The sequence below is a fragment of the Nyctereutes procyonoides genome, unplaced genomic scaffold (assembly GCF_905146905.1).
Source record: "Nyctereutes procyonoides isolate TBG_1078 unplaced genomic scaffold, NYPRO_anot_genome, whole genome shotgun sequence".
NCBI classification, from domain to species: Eukaryota; Metazoa; Chordata; class Mammalia; order Carnivora; family Canidae; genus Nyctereutes; species Nyctereutes procyonoides.
The window spans coordinates 23,705,802-23,727,542 of NW_026575139.1; the positions used below are offsets into that span (position 1 = coordinate 23,705,802).

Genomic DNA, 21,741 nt, shown 5'->3' on the forward strand with positions numbered 1-21,741 from the left:
CATCTGCAAATCAATCAATGTGACACATCACCATTAACAAAATGGAGGCTAAAAATTATATGATCATCTCAATTGATGCATAAAAAGCATTTGATAAAATTCACCATACATTTATCATAAAAGGAGTCAACAAAGTGGGTAGAGATGGAACATACTTCAACACAATAAAGGCCATATATGACAAGCCTACAGCTGACATCATACTCAATAGAAAAAACGTGATGGCTTGTATTCAATAAGGTATTAGAAATCCTAGGTGAGACCCATACACAAGAAATAAAAGGCATCCAAATCAGGAAAGAAGTAAAACTGTCTCAATTAGTAGATGATATATTATACAGAGAGAACCCTGAGGACTCCATAAAAAAACTGTTAAAACTAATAAATGAATTCAGTAAAGTTTAATCTGTTACATTTCTATACAGTAACAATAAGCTATCAGAAAGAGAAATTAATAACTGTATTTACAATTATACCAAAGAGAAAAAAATACCTAGGAATAAATTTAACCAAGAAGGTAAAAGATCCATACACTGAACACACTGTAAGACATTCATGAAAGAAATTGAAGAAGACATAAATAAATGGAAAACATTCCACACTCATGGGATTGGAAGAATCAATATTGTTAAAATGTCCATACTACCCAAAGCAATCTACAGATTCAATGCAGTCCCTGTCAAAATTCCAATGGCATTTTTCACAGACATAAACAAACAATCCTAAAGTTTATATAGAGTGACAAAAGACCCCAAAGAGCCAAAGCTATCTTGACCAAGAATAATAAAGCTGGAGGCATTATGCTTCCTGATTTCAAACTATATTACAAAGCTATAGTAATCAAAACCAGTATGGCATATGGCCTTGGCATAAAAAGAAACATTGATCAACAGAACAGAATAGAGAACCCAGACACAAACCCACGCTATAAGGTCAGTTAATTTACGACAAAGAAGCCAAGAATATACAAAGGGGAAAGAACAGTCTCCAATAAATAGTGTTGAGAAAACTGGACAGCCACATATTAAAGAATGAAATTGGACCTCTATCTCACACCGTACACAAAAATTAACTAAAAAAAAATACATGAAATACTTGAAAGTAAGACCTAAAACCATAAAATTCCTAGAAGAGAACATAGGTGATAAGCTTCTTTGACACGGGTCTTGGTGATGATTTTTTGGATTTGACACCAAAAGCAAAGGCAACAAAAAAGCAAAAGTAAACAAGCAGGACTACATCAAACCAAAAAGCTTCTGCACAATAAAAAAGAAGAGAAATGCAAAGAAAGGAAAAGGCAACCTGCCAAATGGGAAAAAATATCTGCAAATCATGTATCTGATACAGGCTTAATATCCAAAATACATAAAGAACTCATATAAACTCAGTAATAAAAACAAACAATTCAATGAAAAATGGTAGAAGAGGGGTGCCTGGGTGGCTCAGTAAGTTAAGTGTCTGACTCTTGATCTCAGCTCAAGTCTTGAATTTGGGCTTATGGAGTTTAAACCCCACACTGGGCTCCGTGCTGGACATGGAGCCTACTTAAAGTAAAAAAGGCAGAAGAACCAAATAGACATTTTTCTTTCTTTTTTTTTTAATAAATTAATTTTTATTGGTGTTCAATTTACAAACATACAGAATAACACCCAGTGCTCATCCCGTCAAGTGTCCCCCCCAGTGCCCGTCACCCATTCACCCCCACCCCCCGCCCTCCTTCCCCTCCACCACCCCTAGTTCATTTCCCAGAGTTAGAAGTCTTTATGTTCTGTCTCCCTTTCTGATATTTCCCACACATTTCTTCTCCCTTCCCTTATATTCCCTTTCACTATTATTCATATTCCCCAAATGAATGAGAACATACACTGTTTGTCCTTCTCCGATTGACTTACTTCACTCAGCATAATACCCTCCAGTTCCATCCACGTTGAAGCAAATGGTGGGTATTTGTCGTTTCTAATGGCTGAGTAATATTCCATTGTATACATAAACCACATCTTCTTTATCCATTCATCTTTCGATGGGCACCGAGGCTCCTTCCACAGTTTGGCTATTGTGGACATGGCTGCTAGAAACATCGGGGTGCAGGTGTCCCGGCGTTTCATTGCATCTGAATCTTTGGGGTAAATCCCTAACAGTGCAATTGCTGGGTCGTAGGGCAGGTCTATTTTTAATTTTTTGAGGAACCTCCACACAGTTTTCCAGAGTGGCTGCACCAGTTCACATTCCCACCAACAGTGTAAGAGGGTTCCCTTTTCTCCGCATCCTCTCCAACATTTGTTGTTTCCTGCCTTGTTAATTTTCCCCATTCTCACTGGTGTGAGGTGGTATCTCATTGTGGTTTTGATTTGTATTTCCCTGATGGCAAGTGATGCAGAGCATTTTCTCATGTGCATGTTGGCCATGTCTAGGTCTTCCTCTGTGAGATTTCTCTTCATGTCTTTTGCCCATTTCATGATTGGATTGTTTATTTCTTTGCTGTTGAGTTTAATAAGTTCTTTATAGACTTTGGAAACTAGCCCTTTATCTGATATGTTATTTGCAAATATCTTCTCCCATTCTGTAGGGTTGTCTTTGAGTTTTGTTGACTGTATCCTTTGCTGTGCAAAAGCTTCTTACAGGTTGTACTACAAAGCTGTGGTCATCAAGACAGTGTGGTACTGGCACAAAAACAGACACATAGATCAATGGAACAGAATAGAGAACCCAGAAGTGGACCCTGAACTTTATGGTCAACTAATATTCGATAAAGGAGGAAAGACTATCCACTGGAAGAAAGACAGTCTCTTCAATAAATGGTGCTGGGAAAATTGGACATCCACATGCAGAAGAATGAAACTAGACCACTCTCTTGCACCATACACAAAGATAAACTCAAAATGGATGAAAGATCTAAATGTGAGACAAGATTCCATCAAAATCCTAGAGGAGAACACAGGCAACACCCTTTTTGAACTTGGCCACAGTAACTTCTTGCAAGATACATCCACGAAAGCAAAAGAAACAAAAGCAAAAATGAACTATTGGGACTTCATCAAATAGACATTTTTTTCTGAAGAAGATATGCAAATGGCCAACAGGTATAGGTAAAGGTGCTCAACATTCCTAATTGCCAGGGAACTGCAAATCAAAATCATATGGAGATGCCACCTCATACCTATTAGAATGGCTATTATCAAAAAAAAAAACAAAACAAGAAATAACAAGTGTTGCACTGTTGGTGGAAATGTAAAATGGTGTGGCCACTATGTAAAACACTATGGTGATTCCTCAAAATATAACTTTCATATGATCTAGTCCACTGCTGGGTATTTTTTAAGTTTTTAGAAAACCCCCTACTATGGCACTGAATATGAAACAAAAGTAGGGAAGGAGGTAGGAGTTAATGGTTGAGAGAACTTCTTTTGCTTTTGAGAGCACTGTACAATATAAATAAAGTATTACATGACTCCAGAGCCATGAGGATACATCTTATGCTACACATAATAGTAGGTGGATCTCTAAGACTAAAGTGTGGTGACCAGTTCTAGGTATTACACAATTCAGGAAAAGCCTAAAAAATTCATAGAGAATTCAGAAAAGAATAAAAAAAGACAGGTGTTCAAAAACAAAATCTGATCTGTGTTATAAGGTCAGAGAGCTCCGATCCATTGGTATAGAAGGACAAAAGCTGAAGGAAGATTTTTTTTTTTCAAATAAATTAAACCTCATTTTAACTTTGTTCCCTTAAAGTGAGATCCTTGGATGTGGTCTAAAGGAGAACATCTTTATACTGAATTCTGCTTCACAGCAGGTAAGTTCATAGTAAGGTTACGAATGTGTATAAGAAGTTATAATCTGAAGGCTAGTGACCAGTCATTCTCCGTTTTAGAGGAAGTCGTTTTATAATATTGCATGAAATAGGCCAGAAATACTGTATTAGGTAATTTATAAGGAAGGTTATTCTGATTTTTAAGATTGTTTAATAATAAAATGCATTATTTATGAAATCTTTAAGGTTAAGGCATTTTAACTTGAGGTTAAGCATTGTACTTGAAGCCAGGAGGACAGAGAGAAAAGATTTTTTTTTTTTAAGAAAAATTTTAAGTGTTTTATGTGTTCTTTTCTTTAGGGCTGATATTACAAGGTAATGAAGCATTTGGAGTGTTGTTAGGGATTCCAGAAACATACAGAACTTAATACCACCCTCATAGAATGATGGTCTTATTGGAGACAATTTACCCAAGGAGTAAGTAGGACAAAAGATGACAAAAATACAACGAAGTGCCAAATTTTGTGACATAAATTGTAAGCAGCTCTAGGGATTTAAAAAAATGGCAAGATAAATCTAATTATATAAATATAGATTACTGGACAAGTTAAAACTTAACTGGACCTTTAGTGGGTAAGAAAGATTTATATATGTGGACAGGGCTTCCAAGTGTTGGCTGAAATATGAAAATTCACTCATTCATCCAATCAGTTTTTTAAGTCCCTACTATGGCCTGGGCACTGTGCTAGGCCCCAGGGTTGCAGAGTCAACTGAGATCTCCTCCTTGCCCTCCAGGCAAGGGAATGGGGGAATGGGCAAGTAATCCAGAAAGATCCTACAGTGTTGTAAATGCCACAGTAGATAGAAGTAAGCACAGTCAAAAAGCACCTCAATCATATTGGGGATGGGAATGGGTTTGTGTTAGGAAGGAGGAAGGACAAATAGGAATTAGTCACATTGCAGGGAAGCAGGCAAGAGGAGGCAGATGGCGCCTACGCAGAGGGACCTAAATATGAAGAAAGGGACGGAGAACGAACATGCCATATGATGGATGAGAACAGTGCTTGGCTCTGCAGTTTTCACGAGACGTTTCCTCTGCCACCTGCTTTGCAAAGCACATCTGCGCATCTTCAACGAGCCATGCGGAAGACTAGGCGTCTGCATCCTTGCCGAAGAGCACAACTAGCTCTTACAGAGCAATTGACAGAAAGAGGTTATAAGGAGGATTGTCTAAGACACATGCGATCTATCCAATCCTCTTCATAATCACTATCCTACCCTTGGATGATGTTGGACCACAAAGAGACTCAGACTATAATGGTTTGGTCCCTCACAAAACTGTCTTTACTGACTTGCACTGACACATTTTGCCTTCATGTAGCTCACACTGAGAAGTTGCCTCATGAAACACGGTGCTGTGTTGTGAGAGTACTGTTACTTCATTCGGTGTCCTCTCTAAATTTCACATGCTGAAATATTTCTTTTAGAATAAGAGCTAGGAAAAGGCTGAATTTTCCTCTAGAGTATGGCTTCCTTTCTGAAAATGAGAACTATATACCCTGATGTATATCATGTTTCCCTTTTTGTCTTGACTGTTACAGAGGACTCAGAACCAAATTTAACCTTGATTATTGTAATTTTATTTGGTCTTATATTTGAAAAATTTGAAATCTCTTGACTTTTGGCCTTGATTTTCGCTTTATCTTTTATTATTTTACTGCGTGTGGTTTTATATTTTAAGACTTTATGCTAGTGGTGAAAAATATGTTGTACCTGCTACCTGAAGAAAATTGCCAGAAACGCCTAACTTGGCAGCTCTGTATCATGTAATCATGCAATCCTGGTAGCAGGCTGGCATTTGTCTGCAAGGTAGCAGCTGCCACCTTTAGTTCTGCACACCAGTGGCACTTTGTCGGATGAATGAATGCCAAGTATTCTAATTCTGTCTTCTGAAAGCTGAATGTAAGAAGTGGAGAGAGAAATCATGCTGAGAGGTGGGGTCCTGAGTATGGTGGGGTCGCTAATCCAGAGGACGGTGGCAGCCAGCCACTGACCTGGGCACAGGGATGGACTAACAGACTTGCTTTGAGCCACTGAGTAGGCACTGCTAATTGTCCCAAATATGGCTGTGGGTTTTTATGATGTCTGGCCTCCGAAACTGTTCCCTATGCTTATGGTACTCGAACTTTCCTTAACAGAGGTAAACTTAGGCTGTCTCTCTTTTGATAATCAAAAGACTATTGAGACAGCTCGATTTCTCTGCATGAAAGAGGAAGGGGTTAAGAATACGTACTTACACATGATAGCAATTTATCTCAGAAAACAGCAGCAAGGATGGCTAAACATGGAAGGCCTGCAAGGAGTTGTATTTCTAAAAAAGAGCTCCGGTTTTCAAGATGCCCTGTTCCAATATCTGATTAACTAGAAACAACTAATTACCTAATGCATTTTGCAGCTCAGCCACAATAAATGAAAACACACACACACACACACACACACACACACACCAACCTCAAATTCTAAAACATCTTCATTTGGGTTCATCCCATGACCAAACAAACGTGTCTTAATTTCCCTAGGAAGCAAATGAGAAGTGAATGGAAAGGGGGGGGGGGCGGGTGCGGAAACCTCACTCACTTTTCAGTCCAACTGAACACAAAAAGAATAGTTTTTCTAGCTGATAACCATAAACAAATAAATAACAGTAAAATTGCAACTTCTAACCAGTCGACCTTCCAATTCACCTCATCATCTTACAACTAGGTTGGTTTTCCAAGTTATATCCTCCTTTTTTTTTTAGTTTTTATTTATTTATGATAGTCACACAGAGAGAGAGAGAGAGAGAGAGGCAGAGACATAGGCAGAGGCAGAAGCAGGCTCCATGCACCGGGAGCCTGACATGGGATTCGATCCCCGGTCTTCAGGATCGCGCCCTGGGCCAAAGGCAGGCGCCAAACCGCTGCGCCACCCAGGGATTCCTATATCCTCCTTTTATACTGGGGATACACACTACATTTTATCACTAGAGCTAAAGGGACATTCTGCGCATTCAAGCTGTTCCTCTCTGGTATCACATAACTACTTAACCTGGATTTAGGTTTCTAGGGAAGAGGGCTCCTGATACCTGTGGAAGTCCTGAATGGAGATACTTGCAAGTTTGAAAGAGGAGTATACAAAGAAGTATAAGAGGCTACTGTTTTACGTTTACTAGTGATGCTCTTCATTCTGATGACAAGAGAGTTCGAGTCTTTTTCTTTATAATTATAATTTGAAAGAATACATGTCAATGTCAATCATGCCAATGGAGCATTATACTTCCAGTCACCATTCTCAATGCCCTACGGTTACCCGCCCACACACTTTGCAGCCCAGTAAACTCTACAGACCAGGCAAACAGAGTTGTAAATATTTCCAGGCACAAAGCTTGCTTTTTCCAAAGACAGGCATGGCTTAGCATGCCATTTTCTTTCTTTAGAACTTTCAGGAGCAATTATGACCTGAGGATATAAGGATGGTAAAGCAAAGGTATGTGCCTATAACAAGCATTTCTTTGAAACCAGCAGCAAGATGTGTGGGTTCATGGGATGGATAACCACAGAGTAAAGATTGATAACTTGAGTGATAAGTATAGGAACTCACAAAGTAAGGCAAAGTTATGCTGGTTACCTGCCCAGTTCAGGAATACAAGAACAAACAGGATCCTTTTCCACCCAAAGTGAATGGATATTACATGGGACAATACGAATCTGCTACAAGCTGCAGTGGTAAGCACAAGTCTAACAACTTAGGGTGCCAAACATTTTTTCCAGCCGGTGTGTGTGCTTCTGTAACATAAATGTAATTTGAGAAAGGGGCCACCTCACTTTCCATGTCTCTTTATAACAAAGTAGTAATTGTTAACAATTGAAGAATCATCACTCCTCTCTTGGGAGTTTGCCAGCTTAGCAAGAGACAATATCAGTTTTCTGATGTTATCTCTCTCAGTGGTCCACATCTTAATCCATTTCAGAAACAGAGTTCCCTCATTTTCTTTAAGGCAAATGAACCCGCTTTGGGTGGGATCTTAGAAGTATCCCCCCTACTTCCTCCAAACCAAAAGCCAGATTGGTTCCTCCCCGACTTCCAACCAGGTTGTTCTTTTATGCTTGAGTTTTGTTTCTGAATGTAGAAACAGTTACCAAATGAAAAGAAAGAGGCCTCAGGACAGGAAAGCATGAAATTTCAATGGCTGACAGCCAGGCGATTTGGCCATGTAGAGGCATCCACATCCTTCTCCAGCGGCTGCAACCAGTCTGAGGCTAGCACTGCACGTACTGCTAAAACATCACTCGTAGAATACAGCCAATAATGAAGTGAATGCTGTGACCAGTTGCTTAGAACTTGGTGATATAAACCTAACTGATTCAGATTTTTTTTCTGGGTCCTTGAACTACAACATTAACGATACTCTATCTCTGTGTGTTCTAAGGATGTATGAGTTGGGTATGGTGTGGTCAAGTCAGTGTGGCTATGGAAGACAAGGCTCGGCAGCAAGAAGCTGATTATACTCAGGGTCCTGGAGAGAGGGTCACTACATGCCTCACAGGGGAAACACCAGTGTAATCAGGAGGCAGAAGACAGGAGCGAGGAGAAAGTCTAGGCCAGAGCCTTATTTGGGATATCTCCAGAAAAGGCAAGGCAGGGTAGGGTAAACAGCTTAAGACTGGCTAGTTTTAATGATTCTGGTGGGCTTTGGCCTATAGCAGTGGTCTCTAGCTACCTGGTACCTGGCCCTGAAGTGACCTGGGTCAAGGAAAATGTGGGGTTTCCATGTGAGAGTTAGAGAAGGAGGTGGTTGGGACTATAACCTTGGTATTAGTTGGTTTGTTTGAAGGACATTAGCTGGCCTTGGGAAAGGGAGTCTCTCCCTGGCTCAGTGAGGCCCCAAATGCGAAACCATCAAGAATACAGAAACCATAGTTAAAGGGCTCTGTGGTGAAGAGATGCCTAAGAAGACACAAAATGTGCATGAATTTAAATACAACCCTTGCCTGAGGTGGCTCGTTCTTTGACAAGGACACCTGACGTTTTCTCAGTCTTAGAGAACATGCTATGCAAACACACTTCGTCTTCTCATCTCCTGTCTGCCTCCCTAGACCCATATATGAAGAGGTTCTAGGACTGTTATAGCTGGTGATAACATTCCTTTGTGACTGTGGCTGAAGGGACCTCTGCCCACGCAGCGTTTCTGCCTATACCGCATTCCCAAAGAGGAGAAAGCAAGCATCCACATGATGGGCCATGGACTCTGGCATTCTGCCGTTTTACTTTGTAAATGACCTATTTCTCCTGTTCGGGGAGAGGCAGCCCATGGCCATCTGCCATCTGCCAGGCTGGTGGGCCCAGCTCTGGAGCCGCCCAGCAGTTACCTGGCACCATGGGAGGCTGGTCTTCTGAGGCCCTCTGACACACTCTGTATTCTGAGTCCATACGCACTTGGCATGATGTCTCACGGCCTCAGCGAACCACAAAGCATGGCATCATGCTTATGTGCATCTCAGGCTCAGCAGGGCTATGTATGCAACAGGTTTCAGTGTTGAGAGATGGGCTCTTTCCCAAGGCTTCTTTGCTGATGATCCTATTTTGCCATGTAATGTTCTGGGTGGATTGTAAGGGATACTAATGAGATAGGTTTAAGGCAAGTGATATTACAACTGTGGCAGGTCCAAGTCTCACAGTCCTGGAAACTGATGGACATTAGTACTTCTTGGCAGGCCATCGGTTTAGTTTGGAGCTTGGTGTCACATTCATTCTTCTGGCTGCCAGTCTCAAGGAAATACTGACCTTCTCACTTTAGTTTTCAATATTTTATTAGTTGCTTATCATTGGATAGGCTGCTTCGTATCAGAATTAAAGACCCACTGGTGAAGTATCACCAATAGAATTCTGGCTATCTTCAGTTCCTCTGGTACATTCTGGTAGATGACCAAGCCATGGATTTGGTGTTCCCTTCTCTCCTCTCATTCCTTTTTGGAAAGAGTTTAGATGGGCTGGGGAAAGATATTTGAAGCTTTCTGATCCAATGTAAATGAGTCCTGTAGTGGGTAAATAATTTTCCTCCCTTCTTTGCTCTCCTGGGGTATTTTGATGAATAATGCTTCTCAAATAAGTTTACAAGGATTCCCCTAGGTAAGAAGGGTAGTAAGCTCATAGCAGGTGTGCCATTAATGCTTTAGTGTGTATGGTAGAGCAAAGAGGAAAGGAATGATCAAAACCTTGTGGTTTCATAGAATTTTCTGGAGAATTTTAAGGCCACAGCTGGGAACAAAATACTGTGGGGCAGCACTGGTGGTGTGGGTACAGCTTCACAAGATCAAGTCAGGCCATCCCTTCAATGTTGGAGATTTTTATGGATGAGCAGTAGACTGGTGTGTAATTTACATTTTGTTTTGCTGCGAATTATAGCATATGCTTATCTTAACTCAGAAAAAAAAAGCATAATTAATTAATAGACCTCACCAAAAAAACCTGTTCTAAAAATTTCATCCCTTCCTGCCTCTCATTATCTGGAGGTCCAGTTCACAAACTATGCAACTCTAAAAGTCTTCTTTAATAATCAGTATCTTTAACAATATTCATTCTCTTTAGAGGCTATTCCAATTTGACCTTAAAATATCATGTTCTCTGATGTATTGTTACACTTTACCTGTGATAACTCAATTATGGCTTTAGTTTCTTCCTTTGATTGGCTTTAACATCTCCATATTTTTAAACAAAAGCCTCCACAATGATAAGGAAATTTCTTACTGCCACAGCGCCACCTACTGGTACGCCATTACAGAGGCAAGCTAGCGGTAGCTTTGATCCACAGTTTGGAGCCCTTCTGAGCTCTGGTTTTATAAAATGCCAATTTCTTTGTCATTTTGAGAAACTATCACTTCTCTTGATAGCTATTAAGCCTCTTGCTGTGATATAAAGTCAGCAAGTTATAATAAAAAATATGCTTTTATTCTTACTGTTACCTTAAATTGGCCCTGACTTCACCGACTTTGATTTTCTCTGTCCTATTACTGTAGCAAGGGCTCCAGATTGTGTGGGCAAGGGTTTGGATCTGGCGAAAATAACTTGGGGAGCTTCCAAAGATCCTGAAAAATGTAAAAAAACAAAAAACAAAAAACAAAAAACAAAAACAAAAAAAAAACCCTACTTAACACTTTATTTCATCTTGGTGAAAGGACAAGAGGTCAAATCTAAAACTAGGTTTTAGGCTAGGACAACAACCAGAGAGAATGGCAAAGGGACACCGGCCTGGAAAACTGCCCAGGATATAGCATTAGGTGGCAGGTGACAGAAGGAATCAAAGAAGGAAAGAGAAGACTGAGATATACATTGAACATAAAGAAAGGAGAAAATTAACAGCTATGTGGTATTCCAAGAAAATGAGTAAATTATAAAACAAGAACAAAAACAAAACTATGTTTTAGGGGATCATCGTTTGCCCAGATGCTGCCACGGCAATTTCTGCCAAACACCCAACCTGTCCCCTTTGTTTTCTAATACCGTATGGGTGGGTAATCAACCCAAATTCTTACCCTTCTAGTTTTGGGGAATGAAGAACGTTGTGGGAGCAATAAAGGATATAAGCCACCAGGGAAAGCATCTCACGAGCTTTACTTATTTTCATTATTAATCTATTATACTTCAGATCCATCCAGGATCTATAACAGCTATATAACGCTTGGCAAAAAGAATAAGAATTTAATAATAAAAATAGGTCATTCCGCTGAGAAGTGCCAGGCAAATAAGTTTGCTTGAAAGTTAAAGTGGGGGTGCCTGGGTGGCTCAGTTGGTTAAGCATCTGCCTTTGACTCAGGTAATGATCCCAGAGTCTTGGGATTGATTCCTGCATTGGGCTCCCTGCTCTGCGGAGAGTCTGCCTCACTCTCTCTCTGTGTCTTTCATAAATAAATAAATAAAATCTTTTTAAAAAAAGTGAAAGTGACTTCTAGATCCTTAGAATTTATGCTCCACTGGGTTTACTCTGTATTAAAATAAGTTGCTGTCTCTTGTCTCACTGGGGGACAGTGAAGTGGGCAGCCAAGAGTCTTGATGATGTGCTGTTAACCAAACCACATTGAAAGAAAGAGGATAAAGCTAAAGTGTGTTTTACCAAGGCCCCAAATAGCCAATATTTAACAAGGACATTGTTTCTCACTTCTTGTAAATGAAATCCAGCATCGGTGTTCAAAAGGCAGTAAGAATCCTTCCACCAACTACAGACCCACAAGAGCTTTAAACAACAACAAATTGGGCTGGGTGCGGGGGGGTGGGGGGGTGGGGGTGGGTGGGGGTGGGGGGCAGGCAGAGGCGGGGCTCCAGGACAGAAAAGATGTAGGAAGAAGCGAAAGCCAGGGATGAGGGCAGCTGGGATGGCTTCAGACCCTCTAAGAGTGGGGGTTTACACTACAAAGTCAGTATGAGAGAAATGCCAGTTATCTAATCTGTGGCTCTCTGCTATTTTAGTTCACCATCGCCACTTCAGAACTCAAGAACGCCATAGTTATAAAGAACGAAGGCCAATGGCTTTGGCTTTGAGCCAAAGGCCCTCACGCTAGCTTCCTTCTCAAGTTTCCAAATTTGCTGACTCTACACCTTCCCTTCCATAGCAAACTCTGAATGTTTAGTTTGAAGTAGGCAAGTCAAGAAAAAGTAACGTTCGTGGTGCATTCCAGGCCTTCTGCTGGCAGCTTTCACATTCACTACCTCATTTAATGTTCATAATGAGAAGAACAAGGTCGCTAGGTCACCATCAGTGGGAAAGGATTCGGAGTTGTTTTTCAACAATGTGCTGGGATGAACCAGTATCTCATTCAGGCGCCTGATGAACAAAGTCATACAGCTTTAAGGCCTGGTTGGCTAGACTTATAGAGGGTCAAGGGGCCAGGAAACAGACTTTCGCTATATTCATGCACTCAATAATACCATGTTTAACCAACTGAGTTAACTGGACCAGACAGGGGCTAAATACCTTTCAAAGTCAGCCTAGCGATTCCTGTAGAGGAACAAATGTCCCATCTCAGAGAGACACATAAACTTTGACTTATTATGAGGGTTGTTCTCCCTTCTTGTGGGTTTAAAGAAAAAATGTTTCTAATAGCAACCCACCCTCCTCTTTGTAGGACACCCTTCTGAACCCCTAGAATAACACCTTTAAATCTATGTGTCATACAGAAAAATACATGATGATTTATAGTTGAAACACTGATGTGCCAGGTACTCACTAGCTGTATAAATAACTCTAACAGGGTTAGTTACTATTGTATGGCTAAGGCAAAATGTTTATTGGGAAGTATGGGAGATGCCTGAGACTCACTATACCATGCTCATCAGTGTTTCTTTAACTGAGGATCAGGAACACTAGGGAAGGCACAGAATAGGAACAAATTCAAGGCACTTTAGAGGGCCAGAGTCATTAGAGACAAAAGCAGTAAACAGCAGGCTACCTAAACAAGGTGGAAAGAATAATACACTTGTCTGAGGTAGAAACAGGGAAAAGGTAGGTATTAAAATCCAGGGAGACATACAACTTCTCTGTGCTCTGTGGTTTTATGCTGCTACTGAATTCATTACCACTGTTACAAAACCTCTAACTTATAACTTCAGTCAATAAATAATAATTCATGATTGAGATGCTGAGAGTATGAGCCACCTGACCCCTCCAATTTCCAACTTCTTCAGCCAAAGTGCATGCGGAGAGTTCAATTCTGTACTTAATACATCAGTTTGACATGCAAATGCAGTAGGCAGGTTTCCAGCATCTCCTGTGTTTTGCAACTCTCTCTAGCTGCAGCAATTTGCTGGATAGAGATATTCAGCTGTATATAGTGTGAAATTCTCCCAGCCACCCATTTCTAGGCTATAACAGTTCCAGGGGGAAATTTTATTTCCTTAAAAATAACTACCATATTCTAGTAATTCTTTTTGGGGGGAAGGGAGGAGCAAGTAGATACTCATCAAATAGTTTTTGAATTCAGGTTCTAAGATCTTAAGCAGAATACAAAATCTTTATACTCTTACATTATTACCTGACCTGGGTATAGGTAGAAAGCCTTTCTCTCTATATTGCATCCTTTAATTCCATAGTAAGCCTATGAGAGATGTATAACTATCTCCATGACAGTCTAACCAGGCTTTTGGTGGTCTTATAATTATTTTAAGGTATACTATGTCACACACATACCCTTCACACCTAGGCCCTATAGACTCCTTGATGGTTCTCCTTCTTGTACTCAGGACCAAGTTCCCTGCATGGTACCTCTATAACCTGTTCTCTCACTGCTCCCTGGCTCATGCTCCAGTCCCTGGTCACAGTGACACAAGGGCTCCCAAAACACGGTGCATTTTCACCCCGCTATCCACTCTCCCACCCCATTTCCACATGCCTTGTTCCTTCTTCCTGGAACTCCCTCAGCCCCATGCCTCCTTTCTCCTGGTGTGGACTTGTCAATGTTCAACCCTCTGCTTAGATGTTTCTTCCTCCAGAAAACCCTCTCTAATAATGAAAGAGCTCAGGCCAAGTCGCTGGGATGCAAATACTGCCGCAGTATTAACTAGCTGTGGGATTTTGGATACATTTTATAATCTGTGCCTGTATTTCTGCAGCTGTAAAATGGGGAACACGGTTCCGGTTCATATGCCTGTTTTGTGAACAAATGTGTTATCACAGGTAAAGCATTCAGAACTGTGCCTGACACACCAGATATTTAGCTGATGCTCTCTATGATTATTCTACACATCCCCAGTACCTGGTAGTTACCCACTCTGTACCCACTCCCTGTGGACTCTTCTTTCTGCCTGAGTTTGTAAATTCTTGGACAGGGGCACTGCTAGGTACACCCTGTATGCCCCTCTATGCCCAGCGTTTCACTTTCTCTATGGTAGGGACTCAAGAAAAAATATTTATTAAAGTGAATCCAAGTGATTTTCTTTTAATCTTCTGATTACTTATTAGTTCATTTTTACAAATCAGTACTCATAGAAAACCCTCCCTGGACCAATGCTTCCTGACTTATACATGGGTATCTAAACTGACCCTAGTACGCAGCTGGCAATAGACCAGCAAGGTCACTATATGAGCATGACAGGACTTCAATCAAAGGCCGGAGCTTTGTTGTGCTGAGAGAGTTAGTAAGGGATACGACACGTGGGGGTACTAGATGAACAGTGAAACACCAGTCAAATACAGACACTTTTACTAAATGCTGCAAATCCAATTACTCTCTCCCAGACTGAGAAATGTAATCCACCCCGAACTAGTTCTGGAAAACCATCCCATCCTCAAGTGCCCATCTGCCAATGCTTCAAAAGCCTGGATGCTTCTTCATTCTGTGAACTGCATGTTTCTTCAGAGGCAGAAGAGAGAATATGCCCAGGCCAGCACCCTTCCTGTCCTCCCGACTGCAGGAGAGCTGGCGTGCCCACTAACCTGTGGAGCTGGTGATGGGCATGAAGGCTGCGGAGTTAAGGCTGCTCTGGAGACCATTCAGCTGCCCTTCTGCAGAGGACCCTCTGAAACACAAGCAGCTTGGTTAGAGTGGCAGATGAAAGGGGAAGTCAAATGCAGGCCCTCCCACAGCTCTGCCTCTTGCTCCTGGTGTTCTTTCTCAGGTACCACAACTATGAGTCTACTGCATTTGATGGGTAGAGCCAGGAATGGTGCTAAATGTTTCCTACAGTACACTGGAAGGTGTCCTCAAACAAATTTTCGAGCCCAAGATGTTAATAGTGCTGAGGTTGAGAAACCATTGCATAGAGGCACCTTCCCTCATGCCAACTCTGACAAGAGATGGGACAGAGTATACTGGATGCTTTGGCATATACTCTCCAACCACGTGTCTTAGAAATTCTATGACTGGGCTTACAGGACATGCCAGGTCTCCCTATTACAGGCTCTTACAGATTTATATTTCTTTCATTGCATTTACCTGAATTATAAGAGAGTGTGCAACTGGTTGCTTAATATCCATCATCCTTGCTAAAAAGCTCCAGAGACTGAGATCGTATCAGCCTTATTCACTGTTGTGTCCATAGGTCCTGATATTGCATTTTGCACACATTAGGTATTTAATAAATATTTTAAAAAACAATCTTGTCTATTGCCCCGTAAATACAAATTACTTGTTGGACTCATCTACCTTGACTTCAGTTGATGTGTGAAAATTATACCTTGGAAGATTAAAATTTTCATATGCTCAGTTCTTTATCTGTTGAGCAGCATCCAGCCTGACCTTTGAAATCCTTCTCCTAGCACTATTTTTCCATTTATTCATCCATGCAAAAAATACTTAAGTATCACCTGTGCTTGGTACTAGCAAGGACGTAGACATTAGACAAATACATGAGGTACAAACTACGTGATAAATGCTAAGGAGAAAAAGCACAAGACATTTTAAGAGAATGAAAACAAGGGAACCTGACTGAGATGGTGATGAGAGTGGTCAAGGATGGTCTTTCTGGAAAAATCATATTTCAGCTACATCATGAAGTTATGAGAAGTAGGTATTGGCCAAGAGTAGGAAACAGGTAAGAGCTTTTCATGGAGAAGAAATAGCATTATATATATGATATATATGGATCATATATATAATGAATCTGAGACAGAAAAGTGGTGAGAATGTCCTAGGAGCCCTTAAAGAACAGCAAGGTGGAGGGGGAGTCAAGCAGTGTTTGCCAAATGTCCTTGACAGGAACCACCTGGGATCACTTATTAATCATACAGCTTTCCAGGCCCTTCCCTTGGAGATTCTGACTCAGTGGGTCTGGGATAAAGCCTGAGAACTGAGGCTTTTTATAGCTCCCCAGGCGTCTAAGTGATTTCTATCGCCAGAGAAGTGAGGAAAACATTGACTAGTGGGTAAGGGGAAGGTGGGAGGAAGAGCACTCAGAGATTCTGGCAGACGCTTAGGTGCCATGCTCCTTGAGAACATACCCCAGCAGTGATGCAAAGACCACAGTGTCTTGTACCCTTCCCCTCTAACAAGTTGCAGTCCTGGCCCTACCCACTCCTTTCCACTTTCACTTGGAGGACAAGGAAACTGTAGAGATGAAAAGGAGAGAAAGGAACAGAGGGCTTCTCCCTTTTCCTATGAGCCTCAGCCTCGGACAGCTACATTTGAAATGCTTATGCATTTTATTTCAGCCCTTTATGGACCCAAAGAACTACCCAAAGCATCTGTAGCTAATACTGATTCTTCTAGGTCTAAGGGAAAAAAGGAAAAGTTCTGGAGCCTAGGATGGGCTCTTTTCTCTACAGAAGTTAAAAACCATTCAAAAAAACAAAACCCAAACCAAAAACTTTAGGGCCCCTTGCATGCATTGGTGGCAGCTGAGGCAAGAAAAGCAACGGGGCTGGTCTCAGTCTCAGAGAGGAAGCCCTGAGAGTTAAACAGTAAAAGGAAGCAGACAGGCAAAGTACTGATGTCAGTAGAAGAAATGAAATCAGTGAACAGGGAGCTCCCCAAGGGATGAACAGAGTCCCTAGGTGTTTGCAACGAGTGAGTGCAGTGTCTCCCAACCTCTTCCTCCTCTCTGGAATTCTCTCTCTCTCTTTCTTTTAAGATTTTATTAATTTATTCATGAGAGACCACAGAGAGAGAGAGGCAGAGACACAGGCAGAGGGAGAAGCAGGCTCCTCGCAGGGAGTCCAGTGTGGGACTCGATCCCAGGACCCTGGGATCACGACCTGAGCCGAAGGCAGATGCTCAACCACTGAGCCACCCAGGCGTCCCTCCTCCCTGGAATTCTTATCCCACACTTCACCCTCATGGGCTTCCTCCTGTTCCTCTCCTGACTTCTGCCCCTATGTCCATCCTCTCTGTTCCAGCTCCAGTCACTCTTCCATCCTCCTCTCCATCCATTCCCATCACAGGACTTGGGAACCACCTCTAATTCCAACTTTGAACATTTCTAATGATTCTGCTGTTTCTAGCACAGGCTCCCCATTTCCCCGGTGGCGGAGAAATGTGTCCAACAGCCGCTCAAGAGGAAATTCAGAGTGAATTTTTCCATGGAAACACTGGTACAGAAAATGGTTTGGGTCTATGTTTTTACTACTTCAGGCACATCAGGGATAAATATGCTTTTGTTGTGATAACATCATTTTCCCTGGGAAAATACATGCCAGCTTCTGGACAACCCACACCTAAATGAGAACTTTTGAACCACAGCTTATTTAGGGCCTGTATGTTAACTTGCAATTGCTGGTATGCTTCTGCAATAATTCTTTGCTGCTTTCCTGGGAGCATCTGTGTTTTAGGAAATAGTTACACAGGAAGGTACGTCTGTGTTTCCTTGCTTGTCTAAGTCGCTGTGTTTTAACACCAAGATAACAGGACCTACCTCATAGGGTTGTTGAGGATTAAATAAAACAGTGAATGTGAAGCACATCTTAGCATAGTATCTGGGATTATATTAATGGCTAAATAAACACGAACCTTCATTAGTATTGGTATTTTTACTTAGAGATACTAACCATCTTTGCGTTCACTAGAACCCTATGTACACTGAAATATTAAGCCAGGTGACTTGGTAACTCTAATTCAATATGGAATATGAGTGCTACCCTATGCAAGAATGACCATGACATAGTCAGAACTGAAAAGTTAACAGCAATTTGCTATCAAAATCAAAAGGTAGTTAACTGGCAACCTACAGGGTAGAAATCTCATGGTCAGAATTACTCTTAAACTCCCTTAAGAAAAGAGGTCTCATTTGAGATTGACAAACTACCTCTCAATAAGTCCAATAATCACATTTTTTCAGCTTCAGAATGAACCACCGTTTCTTCAGCTATGCACCAAATGAAGTAGCTGGCCTGTCATACAACATGGCTTTTGGCATGAGAAGAACCCACAGCACAGTGGGATGCTCATCCTACATGAGAAGCCCATGGGAAAGGAGGCTGATGGGAGGAACAATGCATCTCCCATTCTGTCCCAAGAGGAACACAGAATAGAGTCAGTCGCTACTGAAATTATACATGCTCTTTCTCTCTGAAGAGCTGAACGTGCAAAGTTAAACGTGTGTTTGCTGCAGGTCCATTGCCTGTTGTTTTCACAGTACCTATGGAAATATAAAGAGGTGGCTAAAAGATGAACTCAGAAAAGTTACTTTTCTGCAGTGAGGAATACTGAAAAGACGGGACAAGCAAAGTGCCATAAATTTTAAGTTAGAGTTTAAACCAAGAAGAGTGCTAGATGTGACTATGTAGTCCCGTAGTGTTTCTTATCTGTTCTTCTTGGAAGAGATGTCATACTGGGAGCTGGAAGAAGGTGAGATACAGCCCCAGGTTGAGAGTTTGAGGCTTTCTACAATCTGGGCTGTGGTGCTGGGCTTAGTTCAGATCTATCTCCACAGAATGAACTGCATAATTATCAAAAGTTCCTGAAGGGCATGCTAATTGATTGACTGAGCCATTTCAAAACTGAAATAAGATACATGGCCATGTCTATATAGTAACATGTATGGTAGCAACGAAGAATTCCAATTAGAATTAGAATTAGAGGAATTTCATTAATAATGACATGCTCTTTTCAACTAAGGCAGGATCTTTCCTTTGGACGGATTCATTTCAAGTACCTGAAGAGTTTCCCTAAGTAGTAAGTGTGTACTTTCTAACCCAGAATTCAATTCACTTGCTACACTCTTGCCTACTCCTTTGCTCTCTTGCATTTTCCCGGAGTCCAAGAAAAGGCCTGACTTTGAGTGAGGGAGAATAGCCTCTCTGGGCCTTTCAAAGAAATTGTTTAGCAATGCATTACAAATATATAACATCTCTAGAAGCAGAAATATTGCCTACATTTATTATTGAAAGATTTCTTCTAGTGCTAGTCTCCATTTAGGGAATATATGCGGATCAAACAGCTGGCTAGGAATTCCACTGGCATCAAGAGCAAACCATCCAGCTGGCCTATATGACATAACATCACCAGTCTGGAGGGTTATAATAAGTAAAATCCCTACCATCCATTTTGCTGGTAAAGCTTCTGACGTGCTTTTTCGTGGATTTTTATTTCCTTTATTTGTGGTTTCCTCTGTTCTTTTTTTTTTTTCCCCATTATTTTGATCGGTGGAAACTTTTCTGAAAGTGATATCCTTTCTTTAGGATCTGTTTTGTTCATTACTTCACAGGATTGACTGTGGTTTGGTGTATATTGTTTCTCTTCAAGTTCTTTTAAAGGCTGTCCACATCTTTAACACAGAGGTACTAGTTTTCTGTTCCAGTGGTTTCGTAAAAGTTTATCTTGGATTCAGGCCACCACATTGGGGATGACCTTTCTATAGTAGGAAGGACCCACAAAAGAAAAATGCTCAAGATTTCACAGGAAGAGGAGAGCTAGAAATGCTGACTTTGCCAGGGCTGTGGCAGACAGGCCTGGTGGCATCTGTGAAGGTCCTGAAAAGAAACCCCAAACTTGATCATTTTTATAAAATACTGGTGACAACCAGCTTCTTTCAATTCCCAAAGGAGAAAAGAAATCTCAAGTTAGGGTAAAGAACTGAATCCTTAAAGGAACATGTGCTCTGACTTAGCAAACATTTACTTGCAGATGAATCATCTTACAATGTTACTCTCAACCTACATGTGTGCAGGTTATGTGAGCCTCTTTCTTTTATCCATCATTCCAGGGATTATATATGCGCTGCACAAACAGAAGCTAATATGTGAATCCTTAGCAAATAATAATGAGAACATTATTAATTTGGGTCTGGTTCCAAAACCAGTCCAAGAAACATTTCATGAAGCCAACTTTTGTGCAGCAGCAGCGGTGCCCAAGATTCCATTTTATAAATATACTATACCTTACCTAAGCCATAATCCATTATATTTGCTGCTATGTCCTTTTTCTTCTTAATATTATCTCTGTAGGTATCTTCTCTTTTTAAATTTACTGTATTAATCTCTTCAGAGTTTTTTTTAAAAGATTTTTATTTATTTATTTGAAAGAGAGGGAGTGGGAGGGAAGAAGGAAGGGGGAGGGAGGGAGAATATGAGTGGGGGAGGGGCAGAGAGAGAGGGAGGAGACTCTCTGCTGAGCAGGGGGCTTGATGGGGGCTTGATCCTGGGACTCTGGGATCATGACCTGAACCAAAGGCAGATGCTTAACTGACTGACCACCCAGGCGCCCCTTTCCAGGTTCTACTGTCAGTTTCATTCATTCCTTCACCAAGTACTGAGTGTCTCCATGTGCCACACTCTGCTTGAGGCACTGTTCTTTCATGTTCTCCCACGTGCCAGGCTGTTCTGGTGACTTCTTTTTATTATTTCACTTTGATTTGGATTAATTTAATCTGTTGTTCCTTTTATAGTTTTTTAAGTTAAATGATTACCTCAGTTATTTTCAATCCTCCTTGTCTTTTCAATACATGTATAGTTATGAGATTAATTTTGAGAGCAACTCTGGCTGTCCCACAAATTTGATATGTAGCACTTTCCATAAGGCATCCAACTCTATGTGGTTTATGATTTTCATTATGATTACCTCTCTAACACATGGCTACTATGTGCTACATTTTTAAAAATTTTCAAACACATGAGCCCTTTAAAAAAATTACCTTTTGATTTTCCCTAATTAAAGTGTATTTATTGTTAAAGAATATAAAGCATTTGGCATGGGCTTCTTTGAAACGTGTGAAGCCTTCATTTGTGACAATATGTACTGAGTTTTTATAAACATATACTTGAAGAGACTGTATCTTCTCCCTTTTGGACACAGGAATCTATGCATAACTATTAATATTTTTCAGACTATGAGTTGTGACTCATAAAGGAGTTGTAAAATCAATTCGAGGACCCCATTAGCCATTCTAAAAATAGGAGATAGTATTTCATGAAACTTTTACTTCATATATATAATATAGATATTTTTACTAGGTTGCATATAAAATGTACTTTTTTATTATAAGTGGTGGTCAGAAAAAGATGAAAAACTGCTTATCAAAGCCAACTGTTA

At 40.9% G+C, this 21,741-nt stretch overlaps 1 protein-coding gene across 11 annotated transcripts in view; it reads right to left on the reverse strand.

Annotated features, from left to right (window-relative positions):
• The window catches only part of TTLL5 (tubulin tyrosine ligase like 5), a 280,483-nt gene that overhangs the window by 33,793 nt on the left and 224,949 nt on the right, over positions 1-21,741 (reverse strand). For 10 of the 11 annotated variants that reach the window (XR_008661655.1, XR_008661656.1, XM_055304059.1 and 7 more), the window contains one exon: positions 15,216-15,298. The exons of the other annotated variant lie outside the window; for it this stretch is intronic. Coding sequence is in view for 8 of the 10 variants with exons in the window: in XM_055304059.1 (XP_055160034.1) it covers positions 15,216-15,298 (83 nt within the window). In the remaining 2 variants the exon portion in view is untranslated. The remainder of the gene's footprint in view (positions 1-15,215; positions 15,299-21,741) is intronic. 11 annotated transcript variants of the gene reach the window in all.